General features: G+C 38.6%; 1 protein-coding gene across 1 annotated transcript; it reads right to left on the bottom strand.

The window, feature by feature from the left end:
• Nucleotides 1–5974: 5974 nt before the first annotated feature.
• Nucleotides 5975–6526, bottom strand: LOC308495107 (ferritin heavy chain-like; the record flags this gene model as incomplete). Its single annotated transcript, XM_081043048.1, has 1 exon — nt 5975–6526. One exon carries the CDS (start codon nt 6524–6526, stop codon nt 5975–5977), a length of 552 nt encoding a protein of 183 aa, XP_080899174.1.
• Between the last annotated feature and the right edge of the window lie 17505 nt (nt 6527–24031).

Here is a 24031-nt window from a genome sequence, read left to right as displayed (position 1 = left end):
AATACTATTGACTATGTTCCCTATGCTATACATTACTTCCCCGTGACTTATTTTTTTTATATCTGGAAATTTGGACCTCTTATTTTCCTTCACCTTTGCATAGTGGTTAGACATTTGTATAATTTAAGAAATGATCCCCTAACTAGTCTAATACTCATCTGGCACTAGTTATTACCGTATTTTTTATTATATTCCCTGTACTTTACATCCCCATGACTGTTTTTTAACTATCAGTTTGTACTTCTTACTCTCTTCATATTTTACACCCTGTCCCCAGTCCCTTCCCATCTATCACCCCAATAAATCTAGTACCCATCTGACACCATACATAGTTATTACAATATTATTGACTACATTCCTTATGCAATACCCTACATCCTTATGACTACTGTGTAACAACCAGTTTGTACTTCTTTCTCCCTTCCCCCTTTTCACTTCTCCCCAACCCCCATCCCATCAGGCAACCATCAAAATGTTCTCTGTATCTATGAGTTTGTTTCTGTATTGTTTGTTTATTTTGTTCTTTAGATCCCATATGTAAGTGAAATCTCATTTCATCTGTCTTTCTCTGTCTGACACTCCATTCAGCACAATTCACTTAAGGTCCATCCATGCTACTTCAGATGGCAAGAACCCATTCCCTTCCCTGCCAAGCAATATTTCATTGCATATATGTACTACCTCCTCTTTATCCATCCATCAACCAACAGAAACCCAGGCTGCCTCCACATCTTGGCCATTGTAAACAATGCTGCAATGAACATATGGAGGCACACATCCCCTGGAAGTAGCATTTGGGTTTCTTCAGATAAATACCCTGAAGTGGGATTACTGGGTCCTTCTTTGTCTCTTGTTACAGCCTTTGGTTTTTTTTCTTCGTTTTTTTTTCTTGTTGTTTTTTTTTGTTGTTTAATTTATTTATTGGGGTGACAATTGTTAATGAAATTACATAATTTCAGGTGTACAATTCTGTATTACATCATCTATAAATCCCATTGTGTGTTCACCACCCAGAGTCAGTTCTCCTTCTATCACCATATATTTGATCCCCCTTACCCTCATCTCCCTCCCCCCACCCCCCTTACCCTCTGGTAACACAGCCTTTGTTTTAAAGTCTATTTGGCTGGTATAAGTACTGCTACTCCAGATTTTCTTGTTTTCTTTTTAATTTCCATTTTCATGAAATACCTTTTTCCATCCCTTTACACTTTGTCAGTGTGTGTCTCAGTCTGAAGTGTGTCTCTGATAGGCAGCATATGTAAGGGTCTTGTTTTCTTATCCATTCAGCCATCCTATGTCTTTTGAGTGGAGCATTTAATCCATTTACATTGAAAGCAATTGTTGATAGATATGTAGCTATCTTCATTTTATTATTCATAATTTTGTTCATCATGAAGACTTCCTTCTAACATTCCTTGTAATACTGTTTTGGTGATGTTGAACTCCTTTAGCTTTTTCTTGTCTGGGAAGCTCTTTATCTGTCCTTTGATTCTAAATCATACCTTTGCTGGGTAGAAGTAATCTTGGTTTTAGATCCTTGCTTTTCATTACTTTGAATATTTCCTGCCAATCCCTTCTGGCCTATAAAATTTCTGTTGAGAAATCAACTGACAATCTTATAGCAGCACCCTTATAATAGTTGCCTTTCTTTTGCTGCTTTTAGGATTCTCTCTTTGTCTTTAACCTTTCTCATTTTAATTATAGGTGTCTTGGTGTGGGCCTGTTTGGGTTCATCTGGTTTGGGACTCTCTGCACTTCCTGGGTTTGTAAATCTATTTCCTTCACCAGCTTAGGAAAGTTTTCAGTCATTATTTCTTCAAATAGTTTCTCTATCCCTTGCTTTCTCTCTTTTCCTTCTGGTACCCCTATGATGCAAGTGTTATTACATGTGATGTCGTCCCAGAGGTCTCTTAAACTACACTCACTTTTTTGGATTATTTTTTTCTTTTTGCTGTTACTATTGGGTGTTTTCTGCTACCTTGTCTTCCAAATCACTGGTTCAGTCCTCTGCTTCATCTAGTCTGCTGGTGATTCCTTCTAGTGCAGTCTTCATTTGTTATTGGATTCTTCACTTTTGACGGATTCTTTTTATGGTTTCTATGTCCCTTTTTATGCTTGCTATCTCTTTGTTGAAGTTCTCACTAAGTTCCTTGAGCATCCTTATAACCATTATTTTGAACTCTGTATCTGGTAGATTGCTTGCCTCCATTTAATTTAGTTCTTTTTCTGAAATTTTCTTCTCTTCTTTTATTTGGGATGTATTTCTTTGTTTCCTTATTTTGGCTGCCTCTCTGTTTGTTTCTGTGTATTAGGTAGATCTGCTACATCCCCCAATCTTGGCCAGGTGGACTTATGTAGCAGGTGCCCTGTGGGGCCCAGTGGCACAATCTCCCTGGTCACCTGAGCTGGTTACTCCAGGAGTGTCTCTTGTGTAAGTTATATGTGCCCTCCTGTTATAGTTGAGCCTTGGTTGCTATAGTCATGTTAATGAGTGGGATTAACCCTTAGGCTGGTTGGCTGTGTGGTTTTGCCACATCCACAACTTATAGGCTGCTGTGCAGGGGGCTTAACCTACTGTGTATGATTTGGCCCAGCAAGCTTTGGTGCCTGTTGAGACCACCCTTTGAGTGTGCCGCTTGTCAGGCTAATTGGGCAGTCCTTTACTGTGGTCTGAAGACAACCTCCAAGTATGTTGGTTCTGGGGCCTTTTAGGAGGGGCTTGGGTGCAGACCCAGGTCACCTACTGCCTGTGACCAGCCACGGACTACCTGGTAAGAGCTACAAAGTGATCTGCAGTTGTTGTTCTCTGCCTGTGCTAGCCCTGGAGGTGCATGGGAGAGGCCACACTGAGAACCAAAACATCGGCCACCAGTACTGGGCCTGGGGTAGCTCTCCAAATGCCAGGACACCCTGAGGCCTGCTGCCATCTGCCACCTCCCTTAAGTTTCAGCCACTGATAAAGCCTCATGTGGTATGCAAGTTGGGTGAGGCAGAGTCTCAGAGAATCACTAAAGTGGGAAGAGTTGTGGTCACTAGATTAATGTAAATTCTGATTTGGTGCCAGTGCTGAGCCTCAACTACTCAGCAAAAGGCTCAGAGAACACCAAGGCCAGTTGCCACCTAATTGTGGGCTCTGTCAGACTCTGATAGTTTTCCAAGAAAGAGTGTGCAATTTGGACAGGGCTGGCTGCTCTTGGAGAAAGTGCCTCCTGAGTTGGGTTTGGTGGGTTCCTCATGAGTCAGCAGGGTGAAGCTGTGGAGCTCACCAGACCAATCAGATTCAGATTTGGCTGGAAGTGTAGGGGGAGGGCTGCACACCAAAAAGATGGTGCTAGCCTGGTAGCTGCATGGGACAAGGACCCCTCACAGGGAAAATGCTGACTGTCTTCTAGCCCTCATTCTGAAGCCACACAACTCAGGCTGCCCCCATATGTCTCCAACACCCCCCAAGTCACTGTCCCTCCACTGGAGCCTAAGGTGAGCACCTGGGAGTAAGAGAGTCTGTGTGTGGGACCTTTAAGAGGACACCTGGGTTTCCCACCGCCTTCCATCCCACCCAGATGGTCGGCATCCCCACTGTTTTTCACAGCCACATATTGGGGCCTGGGTGGGGCTCCTCTTGCTGGCACCAGTATTCTAGGCTGGAGAGGCCAATGTGAGGCTGGGGTCCCTCGCTCCTCAAGGGGGGGATCTTTCACAGCCAAGATATCCCTCCTGGTTCTCAACTGCCACACATTGGTTTGGGGTTAGCCAGTTCTGTCTTTGCCCCTCCTACCAGTCTCAACATAGCTTCTTTATATCTTATACAATTTTTGTTCATCCATACTTCAGATAGTTCTCCAGGTTGATTGTTACATAATTTAGTTGTAATTTTAATTTGTTCACAGAAGGAAGCAGGCACAGTGTGTATCTACTCTGCCATCTTGTATCTCCCTTATAAATAAGTCCATAATCCTCATTTTTAAGAATGTGTTAAAATGCAGTCATGGGGAAAGGTAGAAGGAAATGATGGCTTAGCTAAACTTGTTAATATTTTACTAAATACTTCAAAGTAATCTGCTAGCTTTAAAGAGTCTCAAGCTACCCAATGTGTCTTTGACTATAGGATACAGTCTATACATTTTTAACTTTGATCTTTGTAAACTACACATGCCATGAAGAAAAAAAGTGTTTTAAGTATTTTTTTTTCCTAGACATGGACAATTTTAGGGTTTACATGGGTACAGATTTCATCTGGTCAAATAGAAAGTGGACTGAGAGGGGAAGAGATTTTAGGGGGGGGGCGCAGAAAAAAAACAGAGAAAAAGTCTATCATTTCTCTGTGAAATCTTTTTATTGGGAAATTATTTCTTTCAACCCATAGCCATGAAGACAAGGTAATATGTTAACTCCTCTGCACATCATGCAAGGAGAAACAAGAGGACACATTGAGGTTAGAAATAAGCTGATTTGGAGATAAACTCTAAGCACACACAGCTGGACATGTTCTAAAATGAGGTCATGGTCCTGGTGGGGCCAGCATCCCCCTGGCTGTTCCAACACCTCGACCCATCATCTAATGTTAGCTGTCCTGGGCTTGGAGTTGGCTGGACCATACTCTCTACACTTTCTTTCTGGTGAGTTTGTTTAGTCCCATGACCTAAATGCTATCTAAAGCTCATGTCTCCCATAGATATATTTCCAAACCTGACATCCCACATGAGCTCCAGATTCATTTTTCTGGCTACCTGCATGACATTTCCACTTGGACCACTAATAGCCATCTCAGATTTTATATGATATGCCTTCCCCACCCTTTGTGTCCCCCTGCATATGTCCCCAGATTAATAAACAGCACTACCGTCAAACCAGGTGTTCAAATCCAAACTCTAGAACTGACATTGTTTTCCCCATTTCCAATCCTCATCTCTAGTCCATAAGCAAATTTTGCCAACTGTCCAATTTATCTGGAATTTGTCTACGTCTCTTCATTTCCTCAGTTACCACCATGGTTCAAGCCACCACTGTCTGTCATCTGGAGCAGCTACAATATCTCCTAACTGGTTTATCAGTTTCAACTCTCCCCACCCCTATATTGTTCAAAGCAGTGAGTCACTAACTTAACATTCAGGGCACGGGGGATCAGGGGGAGGGTGATTATTCTACTTAAAATTTAATATCAGAAATTTGACCTTCAGCCTTGATCTTATATTTTTCAGCCCTTCTAATGAGGTAATTTGTGTTTTCTGGTACCACATTACCTTAGTTTTAAAAAGGATACAACTGAAGGGGAAAAAAACTGTATTTGGATGTTTTGTAAGGGCAATAGGCTTACAAAGGGAAAGCCAACCTAAGGCTCATTTCCCATTATTACTGTTGCCCACAATGATGTTTTTAAAAAGGTACTCTGTCAGGATGGCTTCCCATGTTCCCTTCTTGCTATCTTGAATCAAGAAATGTTAATATTTGCATATTACAATAAACTAAGTTTTCAGGTCAAGTTGAAGACCCTCTTTATTTTAATCCTTTCCAAATCCCATTCCCTTCACTCTTTCCCCAGATCAATCCGATTCGTGATTTTCAGACCATAGTTCTATACTGTTAATATTCACATGCCCCCCCCACATTCTCCAGGGCCCCAAACCACCCACCTCGCAGCATTGTTTATAAGGGGAAGATTAATTTTGTGATTTCCAGGGTCCCACGGAGTACTTTCTCCCTCCATCCTTGCAGATCTCGAGCTGCATGTGTATGGGGCATGGGTCTGTGTAGAGACTACTGAATAACTGTTTTAAAAGTTAAAAGATGAGGGTTTTGCGCATACCAATCAACCAGAGACCTTTATTTTGGAACCAAATAACTTTATTGGGAAAAATGGTAAAATTGGAAGGAAAAAACTTAAGTGAATGTTTTACATTGGCAACACTGCAATGTGCATGCTTGGCATGGTGACCAGGGGAAGTCACCCAGTGGCTATGGGGCAGGCAGTCCAAACTCAGTTCTTTTTGTCGCTGTCGCCCAGGATGAGCTGGTCAAAGAGGTAGTCTGCCAGGCCGGATCCCGGGGCTCCCATCTGGCGCAGGTTGGTGATGTGGTCCCCCAGCTCTTTGATGAGCTCCACCTGCCCCTGCAGGCAGTAACTGCTCAGGAAGGCGCACAGGTGGGCGTCCTTCTTCTCGGTGGCCAGCTGGTGCAGGTCGAGCAGGCTCTGGTTCATTTGCTTCTCCAGGTTCAAGGCGCACTCCATGGCCTTCAGGCCGTTCTCCCATTCATCTTGCTCTGGCTTCCTGATGTTGCGCAGGCAGAGTTGACCCCCGTGCTGGTTCTGTAGCTGCATCAGCCTCTCCGCGTTCTCCGTCTCCTCTCTCGACCGTTGTAGGAAGAACTGGGCAAAGTGCTTCAAGGCCACATAGTCGCGGTCAAAGCAGAAGGCCATGAACAGGTACGCGTAGGAGGCATGGAGCTCTAGGTTGATGTGGTTGTTAATAGCGTCCACGCAGTCAGGGTGGTAGTTCTGGTGCCCAGACTGGGGCAGTGGGGTCGTCATGACTGGCGGTACTGGCACAGCAAACACCAAGGCTAAGGCAGTGTGAAAGCAGCAGCAGTGGGGACTCAGAGTGTCCCTGAGTTAGGCCACCAGGGCTGCCAGACAAGGGCGTGCTCTGGTGTTAGGGCACAGGCGGCTGGCCGTTGGCGGTTGTCTCTGAAACCCGACCTCAGACGTAACTTTTACCCCATAAGTGGTGTGTGGGGGTGGGGGCGGGGGGGAATCCGTTGGTGCCGGCGGGCGGGGCTGGGGTCGGAGGGGTCCGCCTGTCATCGACCTGCTCCTGGTTCTGTCAGAGTCTGGGTGGGGCAGGGAGAATCTGCCCTGAGTGCCTGGTGTCTGAGTTTTTAATTTTGCAATTATATTTCTTTTTTGCAAGGACTTTTTATCTGGCCTCCAATCTTTTCCTTCTGTACAAGACGTCTTTTATTTTGTATATCCATTTTCTCCCCTTCAGTTTCTGAGAAAATGAATGCGAATTTTTGGTACAGTTCTCTTCTGTTTCCTGTATTGCATTTGGGGTTCCCCTGCCCCAGAAAGAGTTCTGTTTGGTAATCATGAGCTTCTCTTGTACTTTCCTCATATATCTGGCAAAACTTTGTTCGTTTATATTTAGAGATAAAGGACTTATTTGATCAACCAGATACTTAGCATGGATCTGATCGAGAGTTGTGAGGTTCTGCTGGAAATGGGAGGGCAAAATATGTCAATTATTCTGTGGCTTTCTCCTTTGGGGTGTATATGGCATGGAGTTTACAGGTAGGTTAGGGACACTCCCTGTTCCAAAACAAATAGTATTTTTCTGACTAGTGTTTTCCCTTCTAGGCACATGTATCCTATTGTTTCCCTTTTCTTCAGGTCTGCAGTTATCTGAAGCTCATTCACTGTCTTTAGAGTGTAGTTTGAGGAGATTGAAGGAGTCAAATGTCACAGGTGCTTATTGCCCTATGTAAGTATGGGTGGGGTATGGTCAGAGCAGGGTAGGGTAATACAGATCTGTTCACAGAATACCTCTTTAATCTCACAGTTGACCAAGGACCCTCCACAGTGTTGCAATTTCATTTACTCTGTTCTTAAATTTCTTTGAATGCGATCAGGTTTTCTATTGCAAATTTTTCAGGTTCTCTAAATTAACCTGTCTGGTAGCCTTTGCTTTTCCTGTCTTCCAAGAATTCCTCACAATTTTTTGTCTCCTAATGGCACCTTTTCGTGTGTGTGTGTGTGTGTGTGTGTGTGTGTGTATGTGTGTGTATGCAGATAATTTTTGTCTTTAGTTTACCAACATGATTCAATTATCTTTTTTTTTTTAACTCTTTCAAAATGAACATACCTACTTTCTAAATAGGTAATACATTTACACAGTTCAAAAACCACAGAGTTCTCTCTGCAGGCAACCATTTGGTATTATTTGTTATAATCAGGAGGAGAAAAGGACTTTTTATAGAAATAAACAAGCAGACTGTTAAATTAATATGGAATGGCAAAAAAAGTAGAATAGCTGAAACACGTTTAAAAAAAACAAAGTTTGAAGACAAACACTGTATGATTTCAAGCCTTACTATACAACTACCATCATCAGAACAGTATAGTACCAACAAAAAATTATATAGAGATGAATGGGACAGAAATAAACCCACATCTGTATGGTCAATTAATTTTTGACAAAGGTGAAAAAGCCATTAAATAAAGACGTTATTTTCAGCAAATGGTGATGAAACAACTCAACATCGCTATGCAAAAAATAAAAACAAAAACTTAATTCATTTTACTCAACACATAAAAATTAACTCAGTGTGGGTCATATACCTAAATGTAAAACATGAAACTGTAAGATTTCTTGAGAAAGCATAGAAGGTAATCTTTGAGACCTTGGGTAAAACAAAAATTTATTAGACACTGAACCAAACAAAGTATGATACATAAAAAAAGAAAATGATAAATTTGACTTTATTAACATTAAGAACTTTTGTTCTTATAAAAGCACCATTCTGAAGATGAGAAGACAATGCACAGTTTTGGAGAAATTATTTACAAATCACATATCTGATAAAGAACTTGTATCCAGAATAATAAGGCAGAGAAAGAGTTAACAAAAAGTGAGCCCGAGGTGGCTAGCAGACGGTGATTTGATCAGTATTTTGCACTGCCTGCATTAATTCCCCAGGGACAGCCTTGGCCCAGCCCCTAGAGATAAATTTTTCTGTTGAAACACCCCTAGAAAAAAAGATATAAGACCCCAGAATTTGTCCAGGTTTTGGTGCCTGTGCAGACTGCTGGAACCTGCCAGTAGACTGACCTCCAGCCTCATTACAATAAAATTATAGTAAAATAAACATTATGGCTCGCCCTTCACCCCCCATGGATTTTTCTGTATGCATTCTAGGTAAGGGCCTGTGAAGAAAGAAACCGGTTATATAATCTGTGCATGTCAATCAAATGACCTCGGTCTATATGCCAAGTGTCCTGAGTTTGTATGTCACATCCTCTGCTGTAAGAAAATTACTTACACTTTCCTATATAAGAAAAGCTAACCTGAAGTTTGGGGCAGCCATCTTCTTTGGACACTGCCGTGTGCACCCTCGCTGCCTGACTTTCAATAAAACTTTTCCTGCTTTCTTACTTTTCTGAATCTCGTGAGTTTTTTCACATTCTGTGAATGACCAGGGATATCCAAAAACAATACACACAATACACAGAATATGTAAAGAATTCTCAATAAGAAAAAAAGAAAACCAAGTGGAAGACTTGAACACACATTTATATATATATGACAAATAAGCATATGAAAAGAAGCTCAAAATTAGTAGTCACTAGAGAATTTCAAATTAAAACCACAATGAGATATCACTACACAATTATTAGCATGTCTATAATTGAAACACAATGAGGATGCAGAGAAGCTGGAACTTTTATATATTGCTGATGGGAGTGAAAAATGGGACAGCTACATTGGAATATGGTTTGGCAGTTTCTTACAGAGTTCAACACACATTTACCATATGACTCACCAATCCTAGTCCTAGGTACCATGTTTCTCCGAAAACAAGACCTAGCCGGACAATCAGCTCTAATGTGTCTTTTGGAGCAAAAATTAATATAAGACCCAATCTTATATTATATTATATTATGTTACATAAGACCCGGTCTTATTTTACTATAATATAGTAAATATAAGTAAAATTTATTATAGTAAAATAAGACCGGGTCTTATGTTAATTTTTGCTCCAAAAGATGCATTAGAGCTGGTTGTCTGGCTAGGTCTTATTTTTGGGGAAATATGGTATTTATTCAAGTGAAATGAAAACACATATTCACACTAAAACCTCTATGTGGCTGTTTATACCTGCTTTTCTGTAATTGCCAAAATCTGTAAAAAGCAAATATCATTCAACTGATGGATGGGTAAATAAATTGTGTTATATCCATATAAGGGAATTCTACTCCACAATAGAAAGGAATGAATTACTAACCCATGCAACAGCATGGATGAATCTATATTGTGTTAAGTGAAAGAAGGCAGACTCAAAAGGCTACATACTGTGTGATTTCATTTATATGACATTCTGGAAAAGGAAAAACTATAGACACAGAAACCAGACAAGTTTTCTGTATGTGGGAGGAGAGGTTCACTACCAAAGGACACAAGATGGGGGATTTTGGGGAGGGATGGATCTGTTCTATATCTTGATGTTGTGGTAGTTACACAAATGTGTGCTTTTGTCAAAAATCTCAGAACTGACCATTTAAAAAAAATGTGAATTTCATTGAATGTAAACTATAACTTAATTTTTAAAATGAACTAAATCATAGGGACAGAAGAGAAGAAACCAGGATTTTAGCCAGGGAAACACAACACATATACGTACACATGCACACACATATAGAACCTAAAAGTATTTACAAAGAAATATTCAAATAAATATACATTCATGTACAGTGATATAAATGGCATCCATAGATGCTCTAGAAAGACATTAAACCAATGATAAGTATTTATAACAAAAATCATAACTGCTGGGTGACCAGATAGCTTAGTTGGTTAGAGCGCGAGCTCTGAACAGCAGGGTTGCCGGTTCAATTCCCGCATGGGATGGTGGGCTGCATCTCCTGCAACTAAAGATTGAAAACAGCAACTGGACTTGAAGCTGAACTGTGCCCTCCACAACTAGATTGAAGGACAAGTACTTGGAGCTGATCAGCCCTGGAGAAACACACTGTTCCCAATATTCCCCAATAAAATATTTTTAAAAATCGTAACTGTGCTGAAAACTATTGGTAGTCTGGTTTAATTGTTCTTCAGTGTCTAGATAAAAATGTCATGTGATACAGATGGAAAAGCTTAACATATTCCACATCAAAATATGGATAAAGAATACTTTCAAAATATATGTGTACTTTTTAAAAGAATGCATGTTGACCCCTTGGAATTTAGTGATGTATATAAAAAGTATTAACTTCAGTTTTAGAAAAAGGAAACAGTGACTAATGCATATTTATTAATTTGATGACTTTTGTGTAGTTCTTTTGGCCTTATCCTCATTGTGGGTGGGAATTAATAGGGGAATTTGATGATTCTTTTTCCTCTTGGGAAAGAGATTATAATGTTTGCATGTCTATATTTTGCTCTGCTTGTGTAGAGAAAATGAATTAATATATCTCTGGATAAGGGAAAAATCTGTAGCATAAAATAAAACCTGTAGACAATTAAATCAGTGCTGCCTGCAGCATTTTGTAAAATTCTGAGATGGCATATGGACTAAACACAAATTAACCTAAAGGAAACCCTCTATCATGCAAATTATTTTCATTTGCATGAAACTCCTGAATATATAGTACTCTTTATAGGAAATTGTTTTCATGGAGGCACTGTAGAGCATTTTAGAGAACAGCCTTGTGCAAAGAACACCGGATTAGAGACAAGGAGATACACAAGATTTATGGACAAGTCAAGCCCTAAAGACTCTTAGATTTGAAAACTCCATTTGATAACTGTACAGACTTAAGATGAGAAGAGCTAATGAGGACCTACCTATCATTTGGCAGGCACTGAGCTATAAATAAAGTTTATCTCTTTTGAATTTCAGGATAGCAAATCTATAAAATGGGACCATATATACAAGTAAAATTGGTAAGTATTAGTGGTCCCATTTTACAAATAAGGAAAGTAAGATCCAACAAAATAACTAAATTGCCTAAAGCCATGTGGCTAGTGGCAGAACTAGAAGTAAATCCCAGTCTACATAATGCTAAATAACTTTGTCACTTAAAGATACATTTTCTGAAGAGAGAGTCTAGTTATTAGAACTAGAGGGTCTAGCATAGCAGTGTCCACTAGAAATATAATATTAGCCATGAGTGCAAAAGCCACATATGTAATTTTTAATTTTCTGGTAGTCACATTACAAAAGCTAAAGAGAAACAGGTGAAATTAATTTTCATAATATATTTTGTTTAACCCAATATATCAAAATATTAAAATTTCAACATATAATTAATATAAAAATTAACATGATATTTTACATGCTCCATTTTTTCAACTAAGTCTTTGAAATCCAATATATATTTTACGTTTATGGCACATTGTAGTTTGGACAAGTCACTTTTTCTGTGTGTTTAAACCATAGACATTTATTTCTCAGTTCTGGAGGCTGGAAGTCTGAAATCAGGGTGCCAGCATGGTCTGGTTTTGGTGAGAACTTGCTTCCTGGATTGTAGATAGCTGCCTTCTCACTGTATCTTCACGTTGCCAAGAGAGTTCAAGGTCTAGTTTCCTTCTCTCCTTTTTTTCATTATTAGTTTCAAGTGCACCAAACAACATAGTGATTAGGCATTTACATACCTCACAAAGTGATAATCCCAACAAGTCTACTATCCATCTGACTATATCCATCTACTATATCCATCTGTATATAGCTATTATAATACCATTGACTATATTCCCTTTACTGTACATTCCATGACTATATATTTTTTATAGTTGACATTTAATGTTATTTCATAGTAATTTTAGGTGTACAAAATAGTGGTTAAGCATTTATATAATTTATGAAGTGATCCCCCAATAAGTCTAGTACCTATCTGACACAATACATAGTTTTTATGCTATTATCGACTATATTCCCCATACTGTATTTCACATCCCTGTGACTATTTTGCAACTACTAATTTGTGCTTCTTAATCCCTTCACCTTCCTCACCCATCCCCCAACCCCCTCCCTTGTGGCAACCATCAGTTTGTTCTCTGTATCTGTGAATCTGTTTCTGTTTTGTTTCTTCATTTAATTTAGGTTCCACATATAAGTGTAATCATATGACATTCGTCTTTCTCTCTCTGACTTATTTCACTTAGCATAATATCCTCTAGGTCCATCCATATTGTTACAAGTGGTAAGATTTCATTCTTTTTTATGGCCGAGTAATATTCCATTGTATATACTGAGGTCTGACAATTAAGTTCGCAAACTTGTTGCAATGATGTTGCTCACCTTTTTTGATATCAGAGGGATTATTCATTATGAATTTGTACCAACTGGACAAACAGTGAACCAAGTTTACTATTGGGAAGTGCTGAAGAGGCTGCGTGAAAAAGTTAGACGACCTGAACTTTTCACCAACAATTCATGGTTCTTGCATCAGGACAATGCACCAGCTCACACGGCACTGTCTGTGAGGGAGTTTTTATCTAGTAAACGAATAACTGTATTGGAACACCCTCCCTGCTCACCTGATATGGGCCCCAATGACTTTTTTCTTTACCACAAGATAAAGGAAATATTGAAAGGAAGGCATTTGGATGACATTCAGGACGTCAAGGGTAATAAGATGACAGCTCTGATGGCCATTTCCAGAAAAAGAGTTCCAAAATTGCTTTGAAGGGTGGACTAGGTGCTGGTGTTGGTGCATAACTTCTCAAGGGGAGTACTTCGAAGGTGATCCTAGTGATATTCAGCAGTGAGGTATGGAGCACTTTTTCTAGGATGAGTTTGCAAACTTAATTGTCAGACCTCATATATAGCACCTCTTCTTTATCCATTCATCTACCAGGGGACACTTAGTTTGCTTCCCTATCTTGGCTATTGTAAATAATGCTGCCATGCACATAGGGATGCATATATAGCTTTTTGAATTAGTACTTTGGGATTTTCAGGTAAATACACAAATGTGGAATTGTTGGGTCATATGGTAATTGTATTTTTAAGTTTTTGAGGAACCTCCATACTTTTTTCCATAGTGGCTGCACCAATTTGCAACCCCACCACAATGCACAAGGGTTCCTTTTTCTCCACATCCTCACCACACTTGTTTGTTGATTTATTGATGAAAGCCATTCTAACTGGTGTGAGGTGATATCTCATTGTGGTTTTTATTTGCATTTTTCTGATGATTAGTGATATTGAGCATCTTTTCACATGTCTATGGGCCATCTGTACGTCCTATTTGGAGAAATGTCTATTCAGGTCCTCTTCCAATTTTTTAATTGGATTGTTTGTTTTTTTCATGTTGAGTTGTATGAGTTTGTTATAAATTTTTGAACCAGTAACTTTTAAAAGCCTCGATTGTGTCATTTGGCTAGTATTGGACAGAGTACTTGTAGAGGCAGACATGGCACAGGGAGCACGTTGGAAGTGGTTTGGAAGAGACAGGCTGAGGTGAGCGTTGGCAAAGTAGCTTGTATCAATTCTAAGGGACTACAAAGAGAGAAATGGAAAAATATCAAGCTATTGAGGTCTGTAGAAAATCAGAAAGTGATTTATGATCTACTTTATGACAAGGTCAAGAAGTTGAGGACTCTGAATAAAGCAGGGGTGTAGGAAGTCTACTTTTACTGGAGAGTGACCTCAGGGAGAGGCCAGTAGGTCATCTTTAAGCACTATGGCTGGACTGGTCATTTGGAATAGAGGTCTATGTGGGATTCTTTTCCCATTCCATTATGCTAAAGGACACCAGATCAAAGACATGGTACAGAACGAGTTTTCTTGGTAGGCTCTAGGCCAAAATGAATTGAACCAACTAGCCAAGACTTAGGCCTTTCAAAGGTCATTCCCTGCATGGCTAGAACCAGGTGGTTAGACAATTACAGTCAAAATAAAATTAAATGTTCAACACCTTGACCCTAGGGAAAAAGATAGAAATCCATCATTTAGGGTAAGCTTACCCTTGAACAACATAATTTCTCTTTTCTAGCTGGTCTTAATGTTTCTTTTATTTTAATTTGATGTATCCAAAATGTGCACAATGAAAAGAACATTATGATTTTACTAGGTCCTACTCTCTTGCCCTTTCACTAGAAAGGGTTTACATATTTGCACTACAAATTGGAAAAAGATGTATCCTACTATTCTGTACAGATGCTACATTGTTTTCTCTTCAGGCCAAATTCTGCAAAGGCTGAATTTGAGGGAGGAATGGTGGTGATGATGGTGATCACTGTCGTGTTTTGAGGGCATGCACAGATGGGGGAGAGAGAGAGAGAGAGAGAGAGAGAGAGAGAGAAATAGTCAACCTGTTATTTTTCTAATGAAACGGAATCCAAAGGACTCTAGAGAACTCAAGTCACTGTTATAAGACCTGTTAATAAAGAAACAAAATTTAAGCTAACTAGTAAAAATGACTTAGACATAGGTCGTATATGCTCTGTATTTCATTTTCATTCTCCCTTTCCATCATGATCAGTTTTACTTTATCTCTCTCTCTTTCCTTAAGTTTCAGTACCTAGAGATCCAGGAAGTACTTTATCTCTCTCTCTTTCCTTAAGTTTCAGTACCTAGAGATCCAGGAAGTAGAGTGATATAGAGAAAGATGGAAATTCATAATTACTTAACAACAGAGCAACTTAGGTAAAGTGGAAAACTCTAAATGGTACAGTGCCAAATTCAGACAAAGACATCATAAGAAACTGTAAATCATTATTGCTTATGAATATAGATTAAAACTCTTCAACAAAATCCTAGCAAACTGAATCCAGCAAATAGAAAAGGAACTATATTTCACGATCATTTTGGATTAATCCCAGGAATGCAAGATTGGAATGATATCAGAAAACCAATCAGTGTGATACATCATATTAGTAGAATGAAGTACAAAATACTCATTATTTTCCTCAATATATGGGAAGAGCAAAATGCAACAACCTTTGTGATAAAACAAGACAAAACACTCAACAAACTGAAAATACAGAGGAATTCCCTCAACTTGATAAAGAGCTCATCCGTGAAAACCCCCCAGATAACATACTTAATGGGGGAAGACTGGATGCTTTTTGCCTCAGATCAGAAACAAGAGAAGGATCCCTGCTTTTACCACTTCAATTCAACATGTTACAAGAGGGTCTAGCCAAGGCAATTAGGCAATAAAAGGAAATAAAATACGTCCAGTTTACAAAGGAAGAAGTAAATCTCTATTTGTGGACGGCATAATCTTGTATATAGAAAATCCCAAGGAATCTACTAAAAACCTATTAAATCTAATAATCTATTAAATCTTGATTTCAGCAAGGCTGCAGTATTCATCAAAATTGATTGTATTTCTTTACCCTATCACTGAATACTCTGAAAAAGATATGTTAAAATTTTAATTATAATACCATCAAAAGTAATAAAATACTTAGAAATAAATTTAACAAAGTAAGTGCAAAACTTGTACACCAAAAACTACAAAACACTGTCAAAAGTCATTAAAGAATACCTAAATAAATGTGGAGATATCCCATGTCCATGGGTATAAAGAATTAATATTAAGTTGGCAATACTCCCCAAATTAATCTACAGATTCAGTGTAATCCCTATCAACATCCCAGCTACCTTTTTGCAGAACTCAGGATGCATCCTGATCCTAAAACTCAGAAGGAAATGCAAGGAAATGCACCCAGAATATACAAGACTATCTTGAAAAAGAAGAAAAAATTTGGCAGATTCACACTTATCAATTTCAGTACTTACTAAAAAGATTTAGTAGTCCAGGCAGTGTGATTTTGGCATAAAGGTTCTCATACAGATCAAATTAATAGAATTGAGAATCCAGAAAGAAACCTTTACTTTTGTGGTCAATGGATTTTCAACAATAATACCAACAATTCAATGGTGAAAGAAGAGTCTTTTCAACAAACAGTGCTGAAGCTGCTGGATATCCACCTATGAAAGAATGAAGTTGGATCCCTACCTCACATGTTATACAAAATTAGCTCAAGATGGATGATAGACCTAAAGATAAGAACTAAAACTATTAAACTCTTAGAAGAAAGTGCAGGAATAAATCATCATGACCTTGGGTTAGGGAATGAATTCTTAGATACAACACCAAAAGCGCAAGCAACAAAGCACAATATAAGTTCCTCAAAACTAGAAACTTTTGTGCTGCAAGCAATACCATTAAGAAAGTCAAAGATGATCCACCCAATGGGAGAAATTATTTTTAAAACGTGTATCTGTCAAGGAAATAACCAAAATATGAAAGAAATAAAAAAGCACCACAGAATTCAATAATAAAAAGGTAAATATCTCAATTTTTTAAATGGGCAAAGGATTTGAATAGACATCTGCACAAAGAAGATATAACAATGGCCAGTAACTACATAAAAAGATGCTCAGCATCATCAGTCATTAGGGAAATGAAAATCAAAACTACAACGAGCTAAATACAACTTTATACACACTAAGATGACTATAATAAAAAAAGACAGACAATAAAATGTGTGAGTGTAAATATTGAATAATTGGAACCCTGCACATTGCTGGTGGGAATATAAAATAGAGTAGCCACTTTGAAACACATTTTGGCAGTTTCTTAAAATGTTAAACATGTGGTTAACATATTACCCAGCAATTCCACTACTAGGTACTATCTACTCAGGAGAAATTAAAACATATGGCCACACAAAAACCACACATGAACATGTATAGGAGCATTGTTCATAATAAAAATTTTTGAAAGAAACCAAGTTCACATCGACTGATAAATACACGAACAAAATGTGGATTATCCATACAATAGAAAGTGACGTGGCAATAAAAAGGAATGAATTTCTGATACATCCTGAAACATAAATGAATCTTGAAAAGTAAAGATCTAGGCAGCCAATCTAAAGAAACCACATTTTGTAGATTCCAATTGTATGAAATGTCCACCATAGGGAAATCTATAGAGATAGAATGTAAATTAGTCTTTGCCTACCGCTGTGGTCAGAGGGAATGGGGAGTGACTGCTAATGAGTACAAGGTTACCTTTTGGACTGATGAAAATATTCTACAATTAGATTTTGGTGATGGTTTCATAATTCTGTCAATGCACTAAAACCACTGATTTTTTTCACTTTAAATAGGTATTATGTTATTTCACTTTAAACAGGTATTATGTTATTATATAAATAAATATTATGTTATTTGAATTGTATCTCAATGAGGATTTTAAAAATAAAAAATGTAATTTCTTTCTAATGTTATTGAAAAATAAATTCCTAATAGGACACTTTGCCTACTTCTAGTTGTTTGGCATGTTTGGAGGTATGATTTTTATTAGGGGAGTTGAATCTGCTGCACATTCTTTGCTGACAATCTGTAGTTTTAGCTCAAAGAAGCATTTGAAATACATGTCTGTTTAACTCAATTCTTTTATATAGTTAATCTTTCTTTACCATTAAGAAATAGGATGTTTATATTTAATTACAACTGTTTTTTCAGTCTTTTAACCTACAAAAGCCTGTTTGTTACTTGCTACTTATATACTTCACATACAGATATGACTGTGTCAGGCTCATTCTACTGGTGGGTAGATGATAAATGCCCCTTTTGGGTAAATTACACCTACTGTGTATAAAGGGGTTAACATAGCAGGACTGAGACCACTATCTTTAGAAAGGCCTCTTTGCGAGGTTGGACCTTAGGCCTCGTATCTGGGAACTTTGAGTTTGGGAGTGTTCCCACCTTTCCCTAACTGATAAAACTGTTTCATTGTGCCTGGCATGTACAAACAATATGGTTTGTGCTGAACACATGTTTTCTTTCTGTGTATATGGAGTGTTGGGACTTGCTAAGTAGACAGTGCCTACATGCCCAGCCCCCAGTACAGACTTTGAGCACTGAGTCTATAAATAGCTTCTCTGGGACACATTTCACATGTGTTGTCTCAACATATTGCTGAAGGACTTACGTGTGATCTGTGTGAATCCACTGGGAGAAGACTTTTGTAGGTTTCCACCTGATTTCTGGTTTCCTCTTAGTTTTGTCCCAGGTATCTTTTCCTCTTGTGGATTTTGCTTTGTAACCTTTTCCTGTAGTAAATCATAATCTTAAATACAACCATGTGCTGTGTCCTGAGAGTCCTCCTTGTGAGGCATCAATCCCGGGCATGGTCCTGGAGACCCCCAACATGGTGGTGGCAGCAGTAAGATCTGCTGACTCTGATTCACTGAAATCCAGTGAAAGCATAGTTTGGGAGATGGAGGATGAAGGGGTGAAATAAGGGGACCCTTTGGTGCCTGGGTGGCCATGGACTCATCCACAGTATGAAATAGTAGTTGAGCTGCTCTCTGTGATGGGTGGTAAAAGTTAACTGTGGAATTTGAAAGTAATATATCCAAGAGAGTTGGCTTGCTAAATCCCGACTGTTGTTGGCTGTGCAAGCTAACTGAGAAAAACTGTGTAAGTAGCCTTTGGTGTTTGTATTTCCTGCAGACTGCAGGAGAAAGGGCCCCCAAATTTCCAGAGGTAAGCCTGGAGGCAAGCCCAAAATGTGAAAAGTCAGCATTATTCTTTCCTCCAAGTGGGAGGAAAATGGTTAAATTCCCAGGACTGGGACAAATCTTTCAATAGATAAACCAGACAGGTAAACAAGGAGGGAGGGGAACACTCTAGCCATTTCTTGGCCTTAGCAGCTACTTCAACAGTACTGCCTCCCCCACCCCCCACCTCATTCCAGTCTGTATCTCAGGGACCTGTCATGTTAAACCTGTAAATCTGAATTTCTTGTTAGGGGTTTGATTGAATTTGTGATGAGAAAGGGAACTTAAAAAAATGAATTTGTAACTTGTGGCTATTGCATCTGGGTGTATCATAACATTGATTATATAAATGATACTGGAATCATCCCCAATCAGGGAAAACTGGGGCGAGGGGGCGGGAAGACATTAGTGGAACACAACTTTCTTGCTTTTTGCCATTGGTAGACTAACAGAATTTGAAGTCTTTGAATAGTGAAAATAATAAATCTTCATAAGTGATGATTTTTGCCTATCAGGGTCTCTGGGAAAAGGGAGACAAATGAAAGTGAAACAATCTCCAGTTGGAAATACACTTTAGGGGGTTTAAAAAAGCAGTTTTAATTATTAATGACATTTTATGAAATCAGATGTCTGACACTTAGAAGCTAATGATTTCCTAGCCTGATGTGCATATTTTTAGTGGGTCAGTTTCAACTCTAAGACTGACAATACAAAATGGGCTTAGGAAATGAAGCAAGGCTGACAGTCTATCCCTGCAATTTCTAAGCCTTTTTAGAATCTTGAATTCATAGATCCTAATTACATGGACCTGGCTGTAAACTGAAAGCAAATACTGTCTACCATGAACTATTCCAGCCTCAGCACTACCTGTGTGGAAATAAAATCTGACAAAGTTGCTCTACTCAATGAGTAGAAGTCACAATCTGGGAGTTTATTTCAGATTTAGGACACTCCTCTGTGGGGCCCTAAACTAGAAAAACCTCACAGATGCTGCTGAACTGTCTGGGTCACATACAAACGCCTTCAGGAGAGGACATGTTCTCTGATGTGACCATCTAATATTAAGATGCTGACCAGCTCTATATTCCTGATACAGAGACTGTTGCATTCCTAACTTGTGATTCCTGCTGAAAGATGCAAGTTGAGAGAGGACATATTCCAGGTTCTGTGACACCTCTGGTCACTTTTGACAAAATGAACACATGACCCCACTCGAGGATGTCTCATGGCTGTTGGCTATTGATTTTTTGTGTTTGGCATTTCTGATTAGTTACAGTTTGTAATAATGAATGGACAGCTTAAGTCTATGTCCCTCACCTTTCTCTTGGTACACACACCTTGGAAAAGCAATCTGATTATTAAATTCAATATAACTGTCCTCAGAAAAGGATTACTCTTCTCTAGGCTACTCACGGATAAATGATCAGGACAAAAGAGGTAGAAGGTTACTTAATTTCATTTTGGAAAAAGAAAATCAGAATTTCATCCTGACCAATGCCTGAACACAATGTATCTTTCTGGTTAAATTATATAAAACTTATTTTTAATGAAAATGCTTTTGTTCCCTTTGCGCACAACAATCCAGTCAAAAGGGCTGGGTAAGATTAGAGGATGGCTTAAAAAATGTAAAGTTATAATTGTTGAATGGGACATATTGAATTTATAATAATGGAGAAAAACAAAACCCTGACAGCTGGAGAGATACAGAGGTCCAGGAAGGCATTAATGATCTCTGTTTTTTCTAACTGTTCTGGAATCTACTCCTCTTTTTGAAGCAAATCTCCCATGCAACCTTTCTAACTTCTGCAAGATCTTTGAACTCAAACTGACTGCTAAGCCTAAATCACAGTGGACAGCATTGACCATGAATCAGCAGAAGATGGCCCCATCTCCTGCATTTTTCTATACAGAACATCTCCAGATGTTGTCCATAATTATGAGGAAGATAAAAAGTATTGTGGATAAGCAAAACTGTTTAGAAGTATGTTAATTTGTTAGGGCTACCATAAGAAAATATCACAGGCTGGGTGGCTCAAACAATAGAAAATTACCTTCTCACAGTTCTGGAGGCTGGAAGTGTAAGATGAAGGTGTTGGCAGGGATGGGTTTTTTGAGAGGTTTCTTTCTTTAGATGGCTGCCTTCTTGCTGTGTCCTCACATGGTGCTTCCTCTGTGCATGCCTATCCCTGGTGTCTCTGTGTGTCCAAATGTCCTCTTCTTATAAGGACACCAGTCAGATTGGATTAGATCCCACTATAACATCCTCATTTAAACTTAATCACCTCTTGAATTGAAATGGTTTGTGTATGTTGAACCATCCTTGTATTTCAGGAAAAAATCCCACTTGGTCTTGGCGCATGATCCTTTTCATGTGCCATTGAATTTAGTTTGCTAGTATTTTGTTCATGATTTTTACATCCAAATTCATCAGGATTATCAGTCTCTAGTTTCTTTTTTTCTGGTGTCTTTTTTCTGGATTTGGTATCAGGGTAGTGTTGGCCTCATGAAATCAGTTTGGAAGTATTCTGTCATCTCTAATTCATTGGAAGCAATTGAGGTCTTAGAATTGGTGTTATAGCCTTTGAATGTTTGGTAGCATTCACCAGGAAAGCCCACTAGTCCTGGGCTTTTCTTTTTTTTGGATATTTTTGGTTACTATTTCAATTTCCCTACCAGTTATGGGTCTGTTCAAATTTTCTATTTCCCAAACTGTAAAACTCCTAGAAAAAAAGGTAGGGGAAAAGCTTCATGACATTGCTCTTGGCAATGAATTCATGGATGTAACAACAAAAGCAAAGGCAACAAAAGCAAAAATAACAAGTGGGACTACATCAAACTAAAACGCTTCTGCTCTGCAAAGGAAACAATCAATAGAATGAATAGGCAACCTGCAGAATGGGAGAAAATATGTGCACACTATATATCAGATAAGGGATTAATTTCTAAAATATGTACAGAACTCCTATAATTCATAGCAAAAAAAAACCCACAAAAAATCTAACAAACAGATTTTGAAATGGGCAAAGGACTTGGGTAAACATTTCTCTGAAGAATATATACAAATAGCCAACAAGCATATGAAAAGATGCCCACTGTGACTAATCATCAGGGAAATGCAAATCAAAACCACAAAGAGATATCGCCTCATATCCATTAGGTGGCAATAATAATAATAATAATAATAATAAAAAGACAGGTGTGGACATATTGTAACCCTTGCATACTGTTAGTGGGAATGGAAAATGGTGCAGCCACTGTGAAAAATAATATGAAGTTTTCTCAAAACATTAAAAATAGAACTACAATATGATCTAGCAATCCTAATTCTGGGTACTTATCCAAAATAATTGAAATCAGGATCTAGAGGAGATATTAGCACTCCTATGTTCATCACAGCACTGTTGACAATAGTTAAGATGTAGAAACAACATAAATGTCCATCTATGGGTAAATATATTTTAAATGTATTATATACATACAACGAATTACTATTCAGCCTTAGAAAGAAGGAAATCCAGCATTATGGGGAAAGTAGATAAACCTTGAGAACATTATGCTAAGTGAAATAAGCCAGGCACAGGACAGCTACTGTATTATTTCACTTGTATAAGGTATCTCAAATAGTCAAACTCATAGACTCAAAGAATACAATGGCACTTCTCAGAGGCTAGGAGGAGGGGCAAGTGGGGAGTTGCTAATCAAGGGCTATAAAATGTAAGTTATGCAAGATGAATAATTTCTAGAGGTCTGCTAAATGACATTGTATCAATAGATAGCAATATTGTGTTATACACTTAAAATCTGTTAAGAGAGTAGTTCTCATGTGAAGTGTTTATATGGCAGTAAGGTAACATGAGGAAGTTTGCTTTTAGGCAAGTTATGTTTGAGATGTCTATTAACAGGTGGGAAGGCAAAATATATGGATGCAGAAGCGGCCAGGTGAGTAGGTGAGGCGGTGCAGTCTGTGAAATCCTCATAGTGTTACAACTGTCTCAGTCCAGTAGGAAGTAGGTCACTAGCTGGGGGTGGGAGTGGGAGAGGAAGTGTTAGAATTTTGAAGAGAGATAATAAGGTATAAAATGGTCGTCTAGGACCTTGCTCCTCACGGGTCACTAGTGTCGTACTTTACTGGGAAATTTGTTAGAAACACAGGGTCTCATACTCCCTGGCAAGATCAGAAAGTGTATCAAGATGGTAAGGTAATTTATAGCAGACTGAAGTTTGAGATACACTTCAGGGATAGTGACTAGATTAGGAAAGAACAGTCTGACAGCCCAGATGCATTAAGAGCCCACATGAGGTTTCAGGCATGATTTAGATTTAAAAACAGAGACCCATCTGCATGACTGTGGGTTTTACTCCAGCCAAATGCACTAGCAGGGCACAGCTGCCAAAGAAAGCGGAGAGCTAATTGTGACTAAGGTTTTAGTTGTTACAAGGAAGTAAGTTTGAATGAGAATGAGTCAAGGGAGTCAAGGATATATGAGGTCCAACAATTAAGTTCACGAATCCTAGAAAAAGTGCTACATGCCTCATTGCTGAATATCACTAGGGTCACATTCGAAGTACTCCCTTCGGAAGCTATGCACCCACGCCAGCGCCTAGTCCACCCTTCAAAGTAATTTTGGAACTCTTTTTTGTGGAATGGCCACCAGAGCTGTCATTGTATTACCTTTGATGTCCTGATTGTCATCAAAACGTCTTCCTTTCAATATTTCCTTTATCTTCAGGTATAGAAAGAAATCATTGGGGGCCAGATCAGGTAAGTAGGAAGGGTGTTCCAATACAGT

The sequence above is a fragment of the Rhinolophus hipposideros genome (genome assembly GCF_964194185.1).
Source record: "Rhinolophus hipposideros genome assembly, chromosome: X".
Classification (NCBI taxonomy): Eukaryota; Metazoa; Chordata; class Mammalia; order Chiroptera; family Rhinolophidae; genus Rhinolophus; species Rhinolophus hipposideros.
The sequence above is the reverse complement of the archived record's forward strand: the minus strand, read 5'-3'. Positions and strand labels throughout refer to the sequence as shown.